General features: G+C 37.5%; 1 protein-coding gene across 1 annotated transcript; it reads right to left on the bottom strand.

The window, feature by feature from the left end:
• Positions 1 to 6,525: 6,525 nt before the first annotated feature.
• LOC111640367 (interferon regulatory factor 2-binding protein-like A) lies at positions 6,526 to 10,815 on the bottom strand. Its single transcript, XM_023386384.1, has 2 exons — positions 9,422 to 10,815; positions 6,526 to 8,339 (listed from the first exon to the last, which is right to left on the bottom strand). Exons 1-2 carry the CDS (start codon positions 10,245 to 10,247, stop codon positions 7,693 to 7,695), a joined length of 1,473 nt encoding a protein of 490 aa, XP_023242152.1. The 5' UTR covers positions 10,248 to 10,815; the 3' UTR covers positions 6,526 to 7,692.
• Positions 10,816 to 15,538: the final 4,723 nt, after the last annotated feature.

Raw genomic sequence — 15,538 nt, 5'->3', positions numbered from 1 at the left:
AATAAGTCTATTCTTTCGGATTTGACTATCGATCTTTAAAGGATGGTTATCGGCGCATCACGTGACCGGGTGTCAAATACAAATAGCGTACAACCGCTCCGTGTGCACCGGACAGATGCGGCGCAATTCAAGGTTGCACGAACTCTGCCATTGGCACCGTTGGCACCCCCGCAGGCTGTTAGAGGGTGCGCCGACCGACGGGGCCGGATGTCTATTTCTACCACCAAACGGAAATAAACGAGGATCTAGCGTGCCATGACGTCACCACTAGAATCTCCGGACCGAGTTGGAAAATTGCCAAGTTTTTCTCTCTTTCTCTTTTCCCCTCTCCCCTTTTTTCCCTAGAATATCCCCGACCCGGTACCTGATTAGAGATTTTGAGAATCTTTTTACTTTTACGCTCTGTGTATTTTTAATCTCGTGCTTTCTTTTTTCCGTATCCGAATGCTTTTCATTTGTTGTTTCCTTTTCTTTTTCTTTATTTTCCCATTTTTCGAATGCATTTTTTTTTCCTGTTTCTGTTCATTCGCCTATTTTGGATTCAAACCAGCCACAAATAACGACGAAGGAAAATAGGAGAAGGTGTATATATTTTATACATTAAATAAATGTAAAATTAAAAAAGGAAACCAAATATTATTAAAGAAAATAATTTTTCCATTTTTTCAATTAATTATATTTTATCATATTTATTGGACGGAAATTTTAAAAAAATATTCCTCTTAAAATTCTTTTTTAATTAATTATATGCTTATTTAGTACAGAAGCATTTTTTTTTAAATTTTAGATATAAAACTTAATTTAGAACCCGTCAAGTTAAAGAAAATGCAATTTTTCTCTGTTCCTTTTATGTATTTTTTAAGAGTGTTACTTAAATGTTTATGTCTTTAATTGAATAGCGGTTATACAGAGAGGTTCGGGCTATTAATAATTAGATAGCGATCGGATATCAGTTATCACCTCGATGAAACTATCAAGATAAAACAGTCTCAAAGAAGATGAAGACTAAGAAAAACTATGGGAAACCGATCATTCATAGTCAACGATGCAAACGGGATCAATAGAAAAAAGTTTCCATCTAACAATTTTTAAGGAGGACCTCAAGTTTTTTTTTTTTCGTTTGAAAAAGGAAAATTGATGAATCTTTACAGAAATCTTATACAAAAGAACGAAACGTTCAGTGTTTATTTTATATATAAAAACAAACTATCGTATATACATCCTTCACCATCTTTTCAGTCACGGTCAAATCACGTGATGACGAATGGGTAGTGTGTCACGAGATAGATACACGGCAACTAATGTCATTTTAAACAGTTCATTCACATCTTAGAAAACACCTCTTTCACGTTTCTAAATCAATCTGTTGTTGTTATATTATATATAAACTTCCATTCGATACAAGCGAAACTATTTTGCATATTTACATTTAATTAATGAGCGTATTTTAGAAGGATGAAAAAAAAAATCTTAGAAAGTTCCTTAGAAGAATTCGGTTAATCTTTTTACTATTATTATTATTTTGTTGATAAGAGAGGATTGCAGAGTTTGTAGTCGAGTCACACGTTAGTACCGACGGAGGGAGGGCGTGTCACGTGACCCCGAGAAAGGTCAGAGGTGGAAGAATCGATAGAGGAACGTTTCCGTGCTGCCAACATGCCGTGATTCGGTAATTATTACAATAACTCGATATCAAACACTTACGATAATGCGATTTTTTGCTTTACTTTTTTTGCATTTGAAAATAAATTTTATTTTTATCTTTAGATTAAAAAATGTAAGATCATTGTTTACGAATAGGAAATATATATATATATATATTTTTTAATAGAGATGGAAACGGGTTATTTTGCATTCGATCCAAAACAGATTTATGGTTACCATTAATATATATGAACACCCTCTTTTAGTAATTCTGGCAAGAATCTTTCTGGCTTACATAAATAAACATGTGTTAAAATCACCTGAGGTGACATTACCAAAAATGGTTTCGGTTCAATTATATAAAACTAACTCGTGTTAATGATTCAAATAAATACATTTTTCCGCGAAAAGATTCGTGTGTTGAATTTTAACAGCGATATAAACTTATATTAATATTCTCAGAGAATAATTTAAAAAATAAAATAAAATAAAAAAAAATTATAACTTCGTACAAGAGAGTACCGCGATTTCGGTGAATTTTTGTTTAAAAATTTTGGTAAAAGTGGCAACCACACCCTATCGATCGAAATAAGAATCACGTGTTTAGTTGGTTACCATGACGACAAACATCGGTGCTATTTTTCTCGATTTTTTTTTTTTGACTTTTTTTTAATCGTTACTTAGAATGTACGTCAGGCGGCGTTCGACTCAAGGTAGGAAAAAAAAAATTATTTGGGGAAGTTTCGTTTGATCGTTTGTGTCAGTTGTGCAGAATTTTATCAAGTTTAGAAAAAAGTAAAGAAAAAACCTTCTTCGAGGTATTGAAATAGTATACTATGAAAGGAAAAAAATTCACTATTTTATCGTTACCATAGTAACCGAAAACGGATTTTGATAGGAACCGAGACTCCCTCTTTTGGACGATTCCTGAGGCGAAATAAAATTGAATTTTTACATTTTTTTTTTTTTTCTAATAAAAGAACGATTATATCTGTCAAATCAAAATTTGATTTACGATGGTTAAAATTCTGAAATACTTTAATGCTATTTAAGTTCGATTTCCATGTCATTTGTTAATTTCGTATTTTTTCACCCCCCAAACCTGTTTATTTTTCTAAAAGGACATATTCTATAATATATAAATAAAATTCTTCACTTTTATCCTTAGATATTTTTACTTGGAAGATTTATATTATGCAATTACGAAATATTTTGACAAAGATAGAATCACCGATTATAAACTGTTCGTTATCCGTCAACATTGATCTATCGATACGTAGCGGTGAAGAAAGAAGGACGGATAACGTATCTAATAATGACGAAATTACCAGCGAAGAGAACGTTATCGACTAAAATAATTAGGAAAAGTCGAAAGAAGGAAAGCAAGAAAGGAAGAGAAAATAATCGTCGTCGTCGTCGTCGTCCTCTTACTCTATAGGCTTGTATTAAGCGCGCTCGATACGTTTCGGGCATACAAACTAAATCAGATTTCTTCCATAATTAATTTCAAGGATAGATCCTTATTCGAGAATTCCGTTCTCATTTCTCTCATTTATATTATCGATACCGGAACGAATAAGAAAAACGTTCCCTTTTATGAGAAAGTCCTTCGTGGTCTCGGAACGTGTTCTTTTGTAACTAGTTTTATCATCGTTTTTATCGATACCGCAGTTTACACAAGTTTTAGAATAGGATATTTATCAGAATTTAATTCAGAAGATAGCGTTATAATCTCCAAGTGCGTGTTATTTTATTTTATTTTTTAAAAATATCCGGACTGTCTGATGTCTGGACTTAATTCGTCCCATGTCCCTGAAGTAAAAATAATTACGGGTATAATTTTTATAAGATCGTTAATAGCGTAACGCTTATTGCTTTATTAATAAATAAAATTTTACGGTGCAGACATTATCAAAACGGAAGTGATTGCATGACCTAATTATCCTGCAACAATATACCGTGCAATCTTGTTTCGCTCGACTTTTATAACGAATTCGATACCGGATAATACGATACGACCACTTATTCTGCCAAGGAAATCTGATACGTGTCGAGTAAGGGGCATGGAAATTAAATCATAATTTTCTTGGAATTTTTATAATGTAAATATAATTAATTCGTCGATAATTCTCACTGCATTACTTTCGTTTTTTGTTTTTCTTGTAGGCCAAGAGGAAGTTTTTGTAGCAATATTTGTCTTATGGATACCTATCCCGTTTGATTTATCGCATGACATCAGATGCATTATCGTCTTTAATGACTTTTATCTTTAAGAACCAGATAGTACCGACAACATAAATTATCAGTAGTTGCAAAATACAAAAATTGATTAAAAATAAATACTGTTTTAATATTTTTCCAGTTTTTTTTATCTCTCCAAGATAAATAGTTAAATACACATACAGTATTCTGCTTCTGAATTATGTTAAACCAGGAAATATACAGACTATACGCATAAACTATATATACGTTTATATATATATAACACATATATATATATTGCATTGTTCGAATTGTTTAAAACGCTTCGAATTACCACCCCTTTATATAATTGTAGGTTTCGTTCTATATCGGTCTCAAATTGGGGGGGGGGTTATATAGAGTCACGCTTTGATTTTCGCCCTCTAACGATCAAACGGTCATTATCCATTTTCCTTTTTTTTCACAGAAAGTAATTGTTCGTCAGTTCGACGACCGTGTGACGTCACCGATTTATCTGACGTCAGGTCAAACCCCAGTAACCGGCAACGTCACGGACTCCGAGTTCCTGTCGATCACGTGTCGCATGCATTCATTCTACGTTACTTTTTTTTATGGTGGGAAAAAATGAAAGATGCGTTTTTTCGAATTTAACGGAGTATGGCGAAATAAACGAGGAATAAGAAAAATTTAGAGATGGTTGGAATAACGCCAAATTAATCTTAAATAGTTACTGCTCTAACGGTTGAGGAGAATGACGAAACGAAAATAGTCCGTCGTACGGGATATGTGGTTGATAATACGACGTATACATAGAATAGCATGCTGCAAATTCTTAGAAACACGAGCAAAAAGATATATATATATATACGTATATATGTAAACATTCGTGTGTGAGTTGATGTCGAAAGATCTCCACTACGATGTCCTTGTAAATCTTCGGCAGGTGTTTTTTTTTTCTTTCTCTCTTTACGAGTGGATGGCTGGTGTTTACCACATCATTGACCACCTGTACCGTTTCAAAATCGGACTTATAAGAGAAATAATAAATATTGCACTAGAAAAATGTCGTGGTAATATAATTAATTTTAAAAAATTGCCAAAACATCATTAGCGTAACGCATGTATTTTTAAAAAAAAAAGGGTTATTGACCAATCAAACGTTTGCCCACCATCGATGACGTCATCGCACCGCATTGCTACACCGCGCGTGCTCTAGACCCATCCCGCTTGCGTGACGTCACGGCAGAACGCCTGCACCGAATGACGTAATCGTAGTTTGGCTTGCAGGATGTCGTACGACCTTGGTGGCTGCGTTTGCCTCCGTTTGTTACTATGGTTCAATGCTATAAACTGTATTTGCTGGATGTAAACAACTTTTTTCTTGTTCCTTTTTTTAATATCCTATTCTCAAATTACGCGCGTTACATTATTGCCGTGTTATGACCAAAGTAGAAAGGACTACATAAAATTCTAATTATATTTAATTTCGATCGACAGAAGATCGATTTGTTATCTGTTTCTGCCCTTTAAATGAATGAAAAACATTTCTTACGTCTTAATACGACTATTTATAAGCAACTACGCGTATACTTCTCGACGGGGAGTTTGTTAGTCTGTTCGTCCGATTCTAAATGTACAAAAACTTCGGCAACGGATTCCTGACGTCATTTAACATGTCCCCCGTCACGTATCTATTTAAAAGAACAACCTCGTACTGGTTTTTACTGTTAAGAATGTATCTAGAAAGATGACGTAGGCAGCATACACTGTGTCGAGGGGCGTTGTGTTTTTTCAAAAGCTAACAATCTTCCTACACACGATTTAATGCTTTTTAACGTTTTCTTCTTTATAATCTATATATACATATATATCTTTATAGAGTAACCACAGTTACGATGACGTCCGGTTAGTTATACAAATAAAGTATTAAATGTCTACCTTAAATCTGAATGTTCTCCAATTATATTTAATCGATAGGAAACGTATAAAACGTAATTTCTATGACGTTTAAACCCATTTTTCTTGTATGTATGTATATATATATTTTTTAACAGGTGCGAAATAAGAAAGATATTTCTGGGTGTGGCATTCAANGTATGTATATATATATATATATATATATATATATAAATCTTAACTATCAGATAACGTCGGTAACAGATAGGTAAATTATTATGCGCCAAGTATAAATTTCCAACATGTTTCCAATATATCTCGTATATCTATGCAGGTATAATAGTTTGGTAAGCGTGTCACGTTCTACGAATTTGCACAAGAGATAAGGGCAGGAATGTGTGCTTTCTTGTAACCGAATTTTACGTAATTATAGTTTACCTTCGGTTTCTTCGAATTTATATATTTTACCACGAAAAATATTCTAGCGAACAGTGTTTTATTTTTGGTTTAGTGAACACTATTCTACTCACATAATTATATGGCAAACATCCAAAAAAATACGTCACATGCATCTAATACGCGCACGGAAAAAAAACACTCAATTTTACCGTTATTTATTATTATAAAAATACCAACGTTTAAAAAAAAAAAATACTCTAATGTTTCGAATTACAACGGTACAAGTTAAAAATCGAGTGATTTATACGTACACGTGTGGCCGGTATAGTAAATTACACACTTGAATTAAAACGCGAAGAGGGAAAGAAAAGAATTGTAAAGCAGTCTCTTGGCGAAAGAACTGTCATTTTATTTACAAGACGATATATATATAAACACGTTCATCATTGTCATCACATGTGAACATCGAATACAAGAGAATTCCCCAGTTTATCATTATTTTTTCCTTTTTTTTTTTACTAAAAACTTGACATACATAACACAATAAAGGGGAAAGACTCTAACATAACTACACCCAACAGCTTTATTACCGTTATTTATTGGCTTTTTATGTTTTGAGACCAGACGAATCGAGTTTGGGACACGGCGATCACGTGACTAGCGAGACGACAGAGCTGCCTCCCCAGTGAGAAACGGAAAAACACTCGTACACGGCAACTGTTACGTCAGTGGTCGATATTAAACCGGAGAGATCGATTTTCTTTTTTAATTCTAAAATCTCTCACTTCGAGAGGTATCGAAATACTCCTATAGACAACAACGCCTTTTAGAGGGGGTGTCCAAAAAAAAAAAAGTAAAACATCTGTACAGGTGAGAACGGGGACGACAAATACCAGACACTTCCGAGACGATAACAGTTTATTGACGGAGTTTCCCAGAAAGATGGAGGGCGCACGAAGATTTTTTTTAAATAAAAAAAATGGCTGCCCGATTGCTCACGAACACGTAAAAGCGATTAAATCCGTCAAATGTAACAACACGACATTCAAAAATTTAGCGCGACTGGACGTAATTTGTTTTTCTTTGTATCCTTGGTCGCAAAAAGAAACGTATGGCTGACGATATACATGCCGAGGGATGGGGGCACGACGAGAGAACTAGAGAAAGATAGATAGATAAAGATAGATAGATAGAGAGAGATTTTAAGAGAGAAATGTATATTGAGAGAACACGATGACCTTTTTAATATCTCGCGCATACTTCCGTAACACTTCAGCATTCTGCCGGCCGGAACTGCAAAAAAATCGAGTTACGGTGTGTGTTTTTATTAATTCTTTCCCGTCAATTCTACTGTATATTGTACGGCGTTACGACTTTCGAGTCGAGCCGAATTTTTCACCCAACTTCCGTCCGACTTAAGTAAAAATAACGGAAGCGGATGGAGAAAACCGTAAAATCGAAAGCGTTATCAAAGCACGCATTTCGCATGGGAATTACGTGTGTGCCGTTGATATTTTTTTTTCAGACCAAATTCCAACGAGGATCTTTTTTTTAAGTTTCGCGTTCTTTTTTAATCTTGAATTCCTCGCCCAAGATGGTAGCGATTTCGCCTTGCATAAAAGCCCAAGGAACGTTAGATCCAGCCAACGGGCACTTTTCGCCGCTGGGACAGTAAACTTCGTTACCGTTGGCCGCACCCTGACTTTTGATGCTCTCGCGCGAACAGGGGAAACAGAATTTGTGGTGCGGTACCGACGGACATTGGACGAAATGTGTGTCTTCCAACCTCTCGTTGCACAGGGTGCATTTCAGGGGAGCGGCCGGAAGGGGTGCATCCGCGGGAGCGGTGGTAGACGGGACGCTAGTTGTTGTGGTGATGCTTTCAGAATCGCCGGTGCCCACGTTATGGCGGCCGCCCGACGGGGTTTTTTTGCCGGTGGGAGGAGCCGTGCTATTGGGCGAATGGCGGGATGTGGCCGATGCGGGCCTGCTGTTACTGTTAGTGGCCGTTTGCTCGCTGTTACGCGGCGATCCGGGTGGGAGATTGTCGGTGACAGACATCAGAGATGCCATGGGTGATTGTCCGTTCTGAGTTGGGCCCGAAGAGCTGCTGGCATCTGGCGGAGTTGTCGTGCAGTTGCTTAATGGCGACACGGTGCTGGCCGATGTGGTGCTGACGTTATTGATGGCATTGAAAGCTGAAAAAAACAAGACAACATTAAAATCACCAAACTAATACGCTTTCCGGTATCGTTTAATCCCCAGAGATTCGAGAAATGTATACAATTATCTGCAAAAATTTAACTCCCAGCCCGTAAAACAGGATTTAAAACTTTATTTTGATTTAAAAGGAAAGGAAAAATGCGCCTATCCTGATATTTTTAAATGACGATTATTTAGCAACGGCGGTTAATTATTAAATGCAATAAAATTGCCAGACGGACAGAAATAATAAAATCGGACGAATGCGGTGCGATAAATTAACCAGGTGCGTGGCTAAAAACAAATATTATTAAATGCAACAGGTTTTTCACCTGTTTAAATACTTGAAATTCTTTGCGCCGTAACACTTGCGCTTTACCATGCCGTGGCAATAAAATGGGTCTTAAGCGAAACTTTTATTTTTCGACACCTTCTAAAATATAAGTGTCGGTTAATAATACAAAACTGTCAGTTTTACTGGCGATTGGTGGATTATTTATGCACGAACATTTCGAAATTCGAGTCTGGTCTCTGCCGGCGCTTTCATTTTGCCGGTTAAAAAGCCGAGAAAACTCGATGCATTAAAATAATTACCGAGCATGCGCGAATTCCATAAGACCACTGATCCTAGATTCGACCTAAAAATGAGAAGAAAGAAAGAAAGAAAAAAACCAGTCCGGAAAGTTACGCAAAAATTACTACTAGGATTCCGATTAGCATTCGTGACGTCACGGCACAGCCACACGGCAGTTTCCACTATTCTTAGCACAGGTGTTTACTGCGGGAGGATTGTAGGTGGCAGGTTTGGCGTCGGTCCAGGCGTATCTCCCGGGTATCGAGTACGGGTCACATGACGTCAGCATGATGTCACGCAGTTACGGACATTACGTTTCCTGTCGAAACACTAGGTTACGTACGATGGAGGAAATGGGAAGTTACATTTAAAAGAAAAAACGTAACCGTTTTCGCTGTTACGGTGGATGTCATAAACTTCCGGTTATTAATTTAGCAAGTAATAAAATTTTTAACATTTCTCGGACGGTGTAATGAAGTAATGTCGGGCAAACGAGAGTCTTACCTGCTTTTAAACTTGTTGCAGCGTCAAAAGAGTACACTCTGCCAACCATTGCGTGCTCTTTCTTGTAACGTGCATCGAACGGCACCCCCATAACACTAACGGCGGCGGGCAGACTTTCCCCTCTCGTTAACGGGGGTCTAACACCGTGATCTTCCAACATGGTCCTCTTTGAATTTTCGGATGTGGCGGAACTGTCATCGTCGTCTCTCTCCGATGTGCGTTTGTTGTTTGATCTCGTGGTACTTGTCGTCAGCGGTACGTGCGGTGCCGGTGGAGGCGGAGGTGCCACTGGTAAACCACTCACCGCTCTGTTTCCCAAACTGGGGCTTCCACGATTCAATGCGGCCGTTGTGGCATCGTGAGGTACTTCTTCCACTCTGTGCCCGTGTAAACTGTTACCTAGCCGTTGGCTGGTGGTATACTCCAGCAAGGCTGCACGGGCCCTATTGGGATCGTGGGGAGGATACCTTTCCAACGACACGGCGGGAACGGGCGACCGGGCAGTTGCAGCGTGCACGGGAATGACTGTTGGCTCGGCAGTAACTGTAACTGCTGACGTTCCGTTCAGAATTTCCGAATGTCCACGTGAAACAGAAGGTACCGGCGATGTTTTGTATACAGAACGACCTTCTTGGAATCCGTGAGCTCGTTTCATTTGACGAGCGGTTTCCAGTACCAGTTCTATCCGATCCGCTCCTTCGTAATTAACACATCCCCGACAGACTGGTTCACTAAAATCATTGAGCATTGCCCATGGCATACGCGGTAAGTCACAGAGGTAACAGTGCTGCCTCTGTCCACGAGACAGAGCCGACATCTTCACCATTGGTGGGTTATACTTCTACCACGGCGCGCTCTGCGATGGTAGCTAGCACTGTTTCCTACCCACTAGCTTACAATTGCCTGGATATGGGAGGGGACGCTTTGCGCAAGCGTAGTCCAGCAACAAGCGAGGCGTTGTCTGAAAGACGTCACTGCCGCTAGAGGTCTCTCTCAGCACAGCTGATTTCCGGGCAGGGGATACTTTGATATCGTTACGCCATCACCGAGTGGTTTGCTTACTCGACAATCGATTCCACACTCCGACGCAGCTTTCTAAACCACATCTCTCATTTCTTTCTCGTGGCAAATCGCCACGGTTTTATTAGTGTTGCTCTCTTATATTGACAAGTTTTCAGTTTAGAAACGAGATTATATTTAAAATTTCGCTTCTAACTCCGAGAGAAATGTCTTTTCTGCCAGCTCGACCAAACAAAAATTCTCGGAACACCTTTTTCAGCACGCATGTCTCTTATCCCCTTTCCCTTCAGCCAATCAATGTACGTGTACGGGAGACAGTTTCTAGGGAAAAGCATTTGGCACGTTGCCAAACCAGATTCGCCTCGTACCCAGCTGCTACGGCTATTCTGCCCATGACGTCACTAAATATAAGGGGGGAGATCCGATGCGGAGCTGTCTGCAGTAACGCCCCCAGGGCAAAATGCCAAGACTGTCACGTCTTCGGTAGTGCCCCATTGGGAAGAGGTGGAAGGTAGTTGCACAGGTGCAGGGATGTGCTGTCAAGTCAGGCATGATCAAGTGTGAATGGATGGTGGAATTTCCACATTTTTGCGTGTTGTAACAAAAAACTCTCGTTATTTTTTTCCTCTTAATTATAGACTTTTGCCTATCGAATTTTATTTAAACTCGATCGAAATACAGGATACGATAAAACGTGCACATATCCGAAATTACTATTCCTCACGTATAGAATGGCAGAAATTCGAACGAACAGTTCCTGCTCGTTCTTCTGCCATTCTATAAGTGTGCAACCTGTAGTGACGTCACCATCGATACCATTCGAAATGCAACGTTGTGGAACCGATCGGATCCGTCTGCAGCCAACAATAATAAAAGAATAAGCCAGCGTTTCGCTCGAAAAGTTTCGTTCAAAGTCGATTTACATTAGTAACAGTGACATCATCGAATTTCGGTTTATTAATAGCAATAATTCGTACACCGGGATCCGATGACGTCATCGCACGCAGCGAAGAATGCACAGACGAAAATCATTCTCCGGTTGAACTAATAATAAAATAAAAAAAATATATATATATAAAATTCGAGGTCGTCGATAATGGTTTAAAGCATGTGCGTGTGAATGGTCTGGTTTCCTACCCCTCTTCATTCTTCGTCCCCCTTTAGCTGCAGGCGAAATAAGTAGGGAGAGTCTCCTTTGTTATTTGACAAAGTTGACATACCACAACATGACTTATCTGAAATTGCAAAAAAACATAAGGTAGGAGGAAAATAAAAAATAAATTAATGGCCGAGGCAACAACTCATATTAATGCAAAAAATATTTTATTTTTTCTGAGGGACGGTGGCGTATATTACGTAAGGAAGCTTATTTCGTCTGTTTTCAACACTATGACATTCTCTTTAATCACTAGAGAGCTATTCTTAGAATGAGAAACTGTTATTGACGATTCGTCATTGCATACGGTGCAAAGAATTAATAGAAAGTTCCAATGCGTCTGGGCAACACGTCATCATCTCCGTTCCGGTGGCAGGATTGCTCGCGTGACATCAGCACTATAATCCGTTCGTTTATAGCTTTACTTACGTTGCAAAAAGAAAAAAAAAAACTTTCCTCCTCTTCGCACGGTTTCTATTTTTTCTCTCCACAAACATTTCTTTATTGGTAAAAAAAAAATCCGTGCTGGTGACGTCACAGAAAAATGTATGTCATATCCCGAAGTACGCGAAACGAAACGCGGCCTAATTATAACAAGGCGCGGATTGTTTAGCGTAATATCTTCGTTAGTTAGGTGCATTTAAAAAATTAAGTTATAAAAAAACTCGTAACGTGTCTGTCTATACGTTAGGTCGATGAACGCGACGAGTTAAACGTAGAGAAATATTTGATGGTTAGTGACTCGACAAATAAGGATGCGCATTTGTGACGTCACTATCGGAATCGACCAATCGATAGCGGCAGTGGATATCTATCATCCGGTGACGTCACTGTACAGCTGTTTTATGTCGAAAGTGTTTGTAATTGTTGTAATCGAAAAACTTAATAACAATACTTTTCGATGAGTAATATTCGTCGGAAAAAACAAAAAAGGTAATTTTAAAAGTGCAAAAGTAATAACGTTTATTTTTATTTGTCTTTTTTTTTATTATTTTTTCACGTGGGAGAGAAACTTCCTCGTTATCAAAGAAACCGTTGGAGTACGGTTCAGTCTCATTTGTCTAAGGAAGGTAGAAGGGGTGGATGTTGTTTTTCGCAACTCTGTAGAGCAGGAAACCATGGCAACGACTCCGGTCGAGCGGAAAGTCTGGAGGGGGAGGTAAAATATATCGAGGGACAAAGAGTATGACCGCGTCCGGTTCCTTTGCCCTCTTACTAAACTGGTTTTCGGGGCTTGACCCCGCTTCCAGACGAAGGACGTGTACCTCTTCGGGCATTTAACATTGCGCATGCACCCCGCTAGAAGTGGGACGCCTATCTTTTAATCCTACAATGAAAACGTCAGGCTGGTGACGTCACCGAGTCCCCTGTCGTTCGTTGACGGAACTAAAATATGATTGACGTCTACGTTACAAATTTTTCTTTAAACATTTTCCTATCGTAGTCTACACGCGTTACTTAAACTTTTTAAAAATATACACCGCTTTAAATTAACGGACGGTAATTAAAAAAAACCAACCCTATAAAATTTTAATTATTAAGAAAAAAAAACAATAGATTTTAAAATAATTAGAGCAGTCGAGGTTTTATCGATCTCTTACGGATCCAATCTCGTTTAAACGCCATCTGGTGACGAAAGTTTCATAATCGGGCGTATGTGTGTCATACGCGTAACGCGTTTTAATTAACGACGGTCGGCGTTAAAAAATCCGAAAATCGGAAAATTGTAGAGGAAAAAAAAAATGGAAGCATCTCTAAGCAACTCACGTCGAATGTTTCTCGTCATGCGTCAACGCTTCTTTTCTCCAACGATACGTGACCGAAATGGAAAAGGTTGTACAAACCAAACACTAAAATCACATGTCCGCATCCCTCATTCGAAATCAATGCTCTTCCAGCATATGCAAACAGTCGAATTATATCTGGGCTTACGTAATAAGGCATCTCCTGGCTGGCTACGTTCGTAATTTGTAAAGATAATTTTAATGAATGGCACGCAGTTAATTTGTCCCGTTTTAATTTCCACCGAGTACAATCGAAAATTTTGAATTAAGTAAAACTTTTGTTAAACTAGAAATTCTTATTGCTGGAAGCTCGAATTTGTTTCCCTTAATGAGGAAAACGCAATAAGTACGTTCCCTCCTTTCTACCAAAGGGAATTAGCTTAATTTTTCTTTGGAAAGAGGGCGAGAGAACTCAGGCAGAATTATAAGGTAATAAAACCTGCACCGTAAGAATGACATCATCGGGCAGTGATCGCGTGATACTTCACACGTGTCCACACATCATGTGGTTGATTCGTTACCATAGTAACTGTAAGCTCATAAAACAAACGCACGAGACTTCCGATACGGTGAATAACGCGAAGAATCGTGACTGGAAAGGAAAAACACCAAACTTTTTCGTTAAACTCATTCGTACTTTCCCCCTTTTTTTCTATTTAACCAGCTTGTTATTTTTATTTATTTTTTCTATACTCCCAACAGAATAAGAAAAGACTGGGACGATAATGAACGTCCATTCTCTTCGACTTTTATTCTTGTCATTTTGCCTCTAGCACTTGTCAGTTCGTTATAACTTCTACCATACATTGTGTATATATATCTATATATGTGTGTGTGTGTGTGTGTGTGTGTGTGTGTGTGTGTGTGTGTTTGTAAAAAGTAAAAATCATTTAAATAAATAATAAAAAAATATATAGATTCTAACAATTTTTTTCAATATTTTTCGGGATAAAAGAGGAGAAAAAATTTGATTGTTTCTGCTTGCCATTTTAATAATTTAAGTTGTCGCGAGTAAAAAACGATGTCGTATTAAAATAAGGTATGTAATTTGCATTTTGCCATATTTTTTAAAATAAATATGTTTAATATTTTGCTATAAAAGTTTTAAATGCTTCGGATACGATGGGAGAAAAGAGGTATTAATAATTTTTAAAGATATACCGGAATGAAATTTAATAACAATTCATCGAATTGACTTACGTTTCTGTTTTTCTGCTCTATTTTTTGAAGAACGAACACGTCATTTTTTTATAATAGTTGTCAGAGCCATTCTAACTTGTATAAAATCAATATTTTTTTTTCAACTAGCCTCGGGACTGTTTGATTTGATCTCTCTGCAATGTCACCACGTGATAGGATTCTTTATGAAGATCGAGAAAACTTTATCCGGTTTGATCCTATATAGATGGGATATTTTCCCCCTTTTTTTATTATTATACTATATGTTATTTCCTTTATTAAATAAACACAACTTCAAAAATATATCGATTACATCTTTTAAACTTCTTAAGTGAAATTTTCGATGCGCTTATTTTCTTAAGATTTTAAATCTCTCTTTAAGATCGCGATCATTTTTAAATATACTGCCTGTGCCCGAACTTTTGAGAGGATGGGCTTTGGGTGAATAAAAGAATACTAAATACGGAAGCCTCTTAAACAGTTAAAAAAAAAAAATAGCTGCGTGTGCCCGATATTGTTTTGGCTTACGTTAAAACCGGTGGGCTTTGGGGTAGTTTGGGTGCAGTATTAGGGCATCGAAGTATATTCGTATCAAATTTATTGAGAATTATTTGAACGGTATAGAGCCTATTATCTAACAAATGTATGCATACATACATATTTTGATTTTTATACTATGTTTATACATATTAAAAAACATTTGCACTTAGTTAAGAGTGTTTATATCAAAGGAAGAAATTAATCATATTAGAAAATTTTACTAATGTAGCCTAAATATAAAGCTAATATAAGGTTTTGTTATTAAATACTTTAATGCATTTTCCTTTGTTAAATTTTCTTCCGGCAGAAAGAAAAAAAAAATTATTTTAGTGGAAAGAAAAATTATGAAAGGAAACGCTTAATGCTGCTTAGAGTTTTTATCCCGAAAAGTATTACCTACTTATCAAATAATATAGTAATGCATACCGTTTTGACATT

This window comes from Centruroides sculpturatus, unplaced genomic scaffold (genome assembly GCF_000671375.1).
Source record: "Centruroides sculpturatus isolate CEXI.00-Female unplaced genomic scaffold, Cexi_2.0 scaffold1261, whole genome shotgun sequence".
NCBI lineage: Eukaryota > Metazoa > Arthropoda > Arachnida > Scorpiones > Buthidae > Centruroides > Centruroides sculpturatus.
This window is presented reverse-complemented; position numbering and strand designations above follow the sequence as displayed.

Excerpts from the sequence above, each read along its gene's own strand:
- LOC111640367 (XM_023386384.1), bottom strand. The coding sequence starts at position 10,247 with ATGGTGAAGATGTCGGCTCTGTCTCGTGGACAGAGGCAGCACTGTTAC. Across the intron at positions 8,340-9,421 it reads TGCAACAAGTTTAAAAGCAG|CTTTCAATGCCATCAATAAC; the intron begins GTAAGACTCTCG and ends TGTTTTTTTCAG.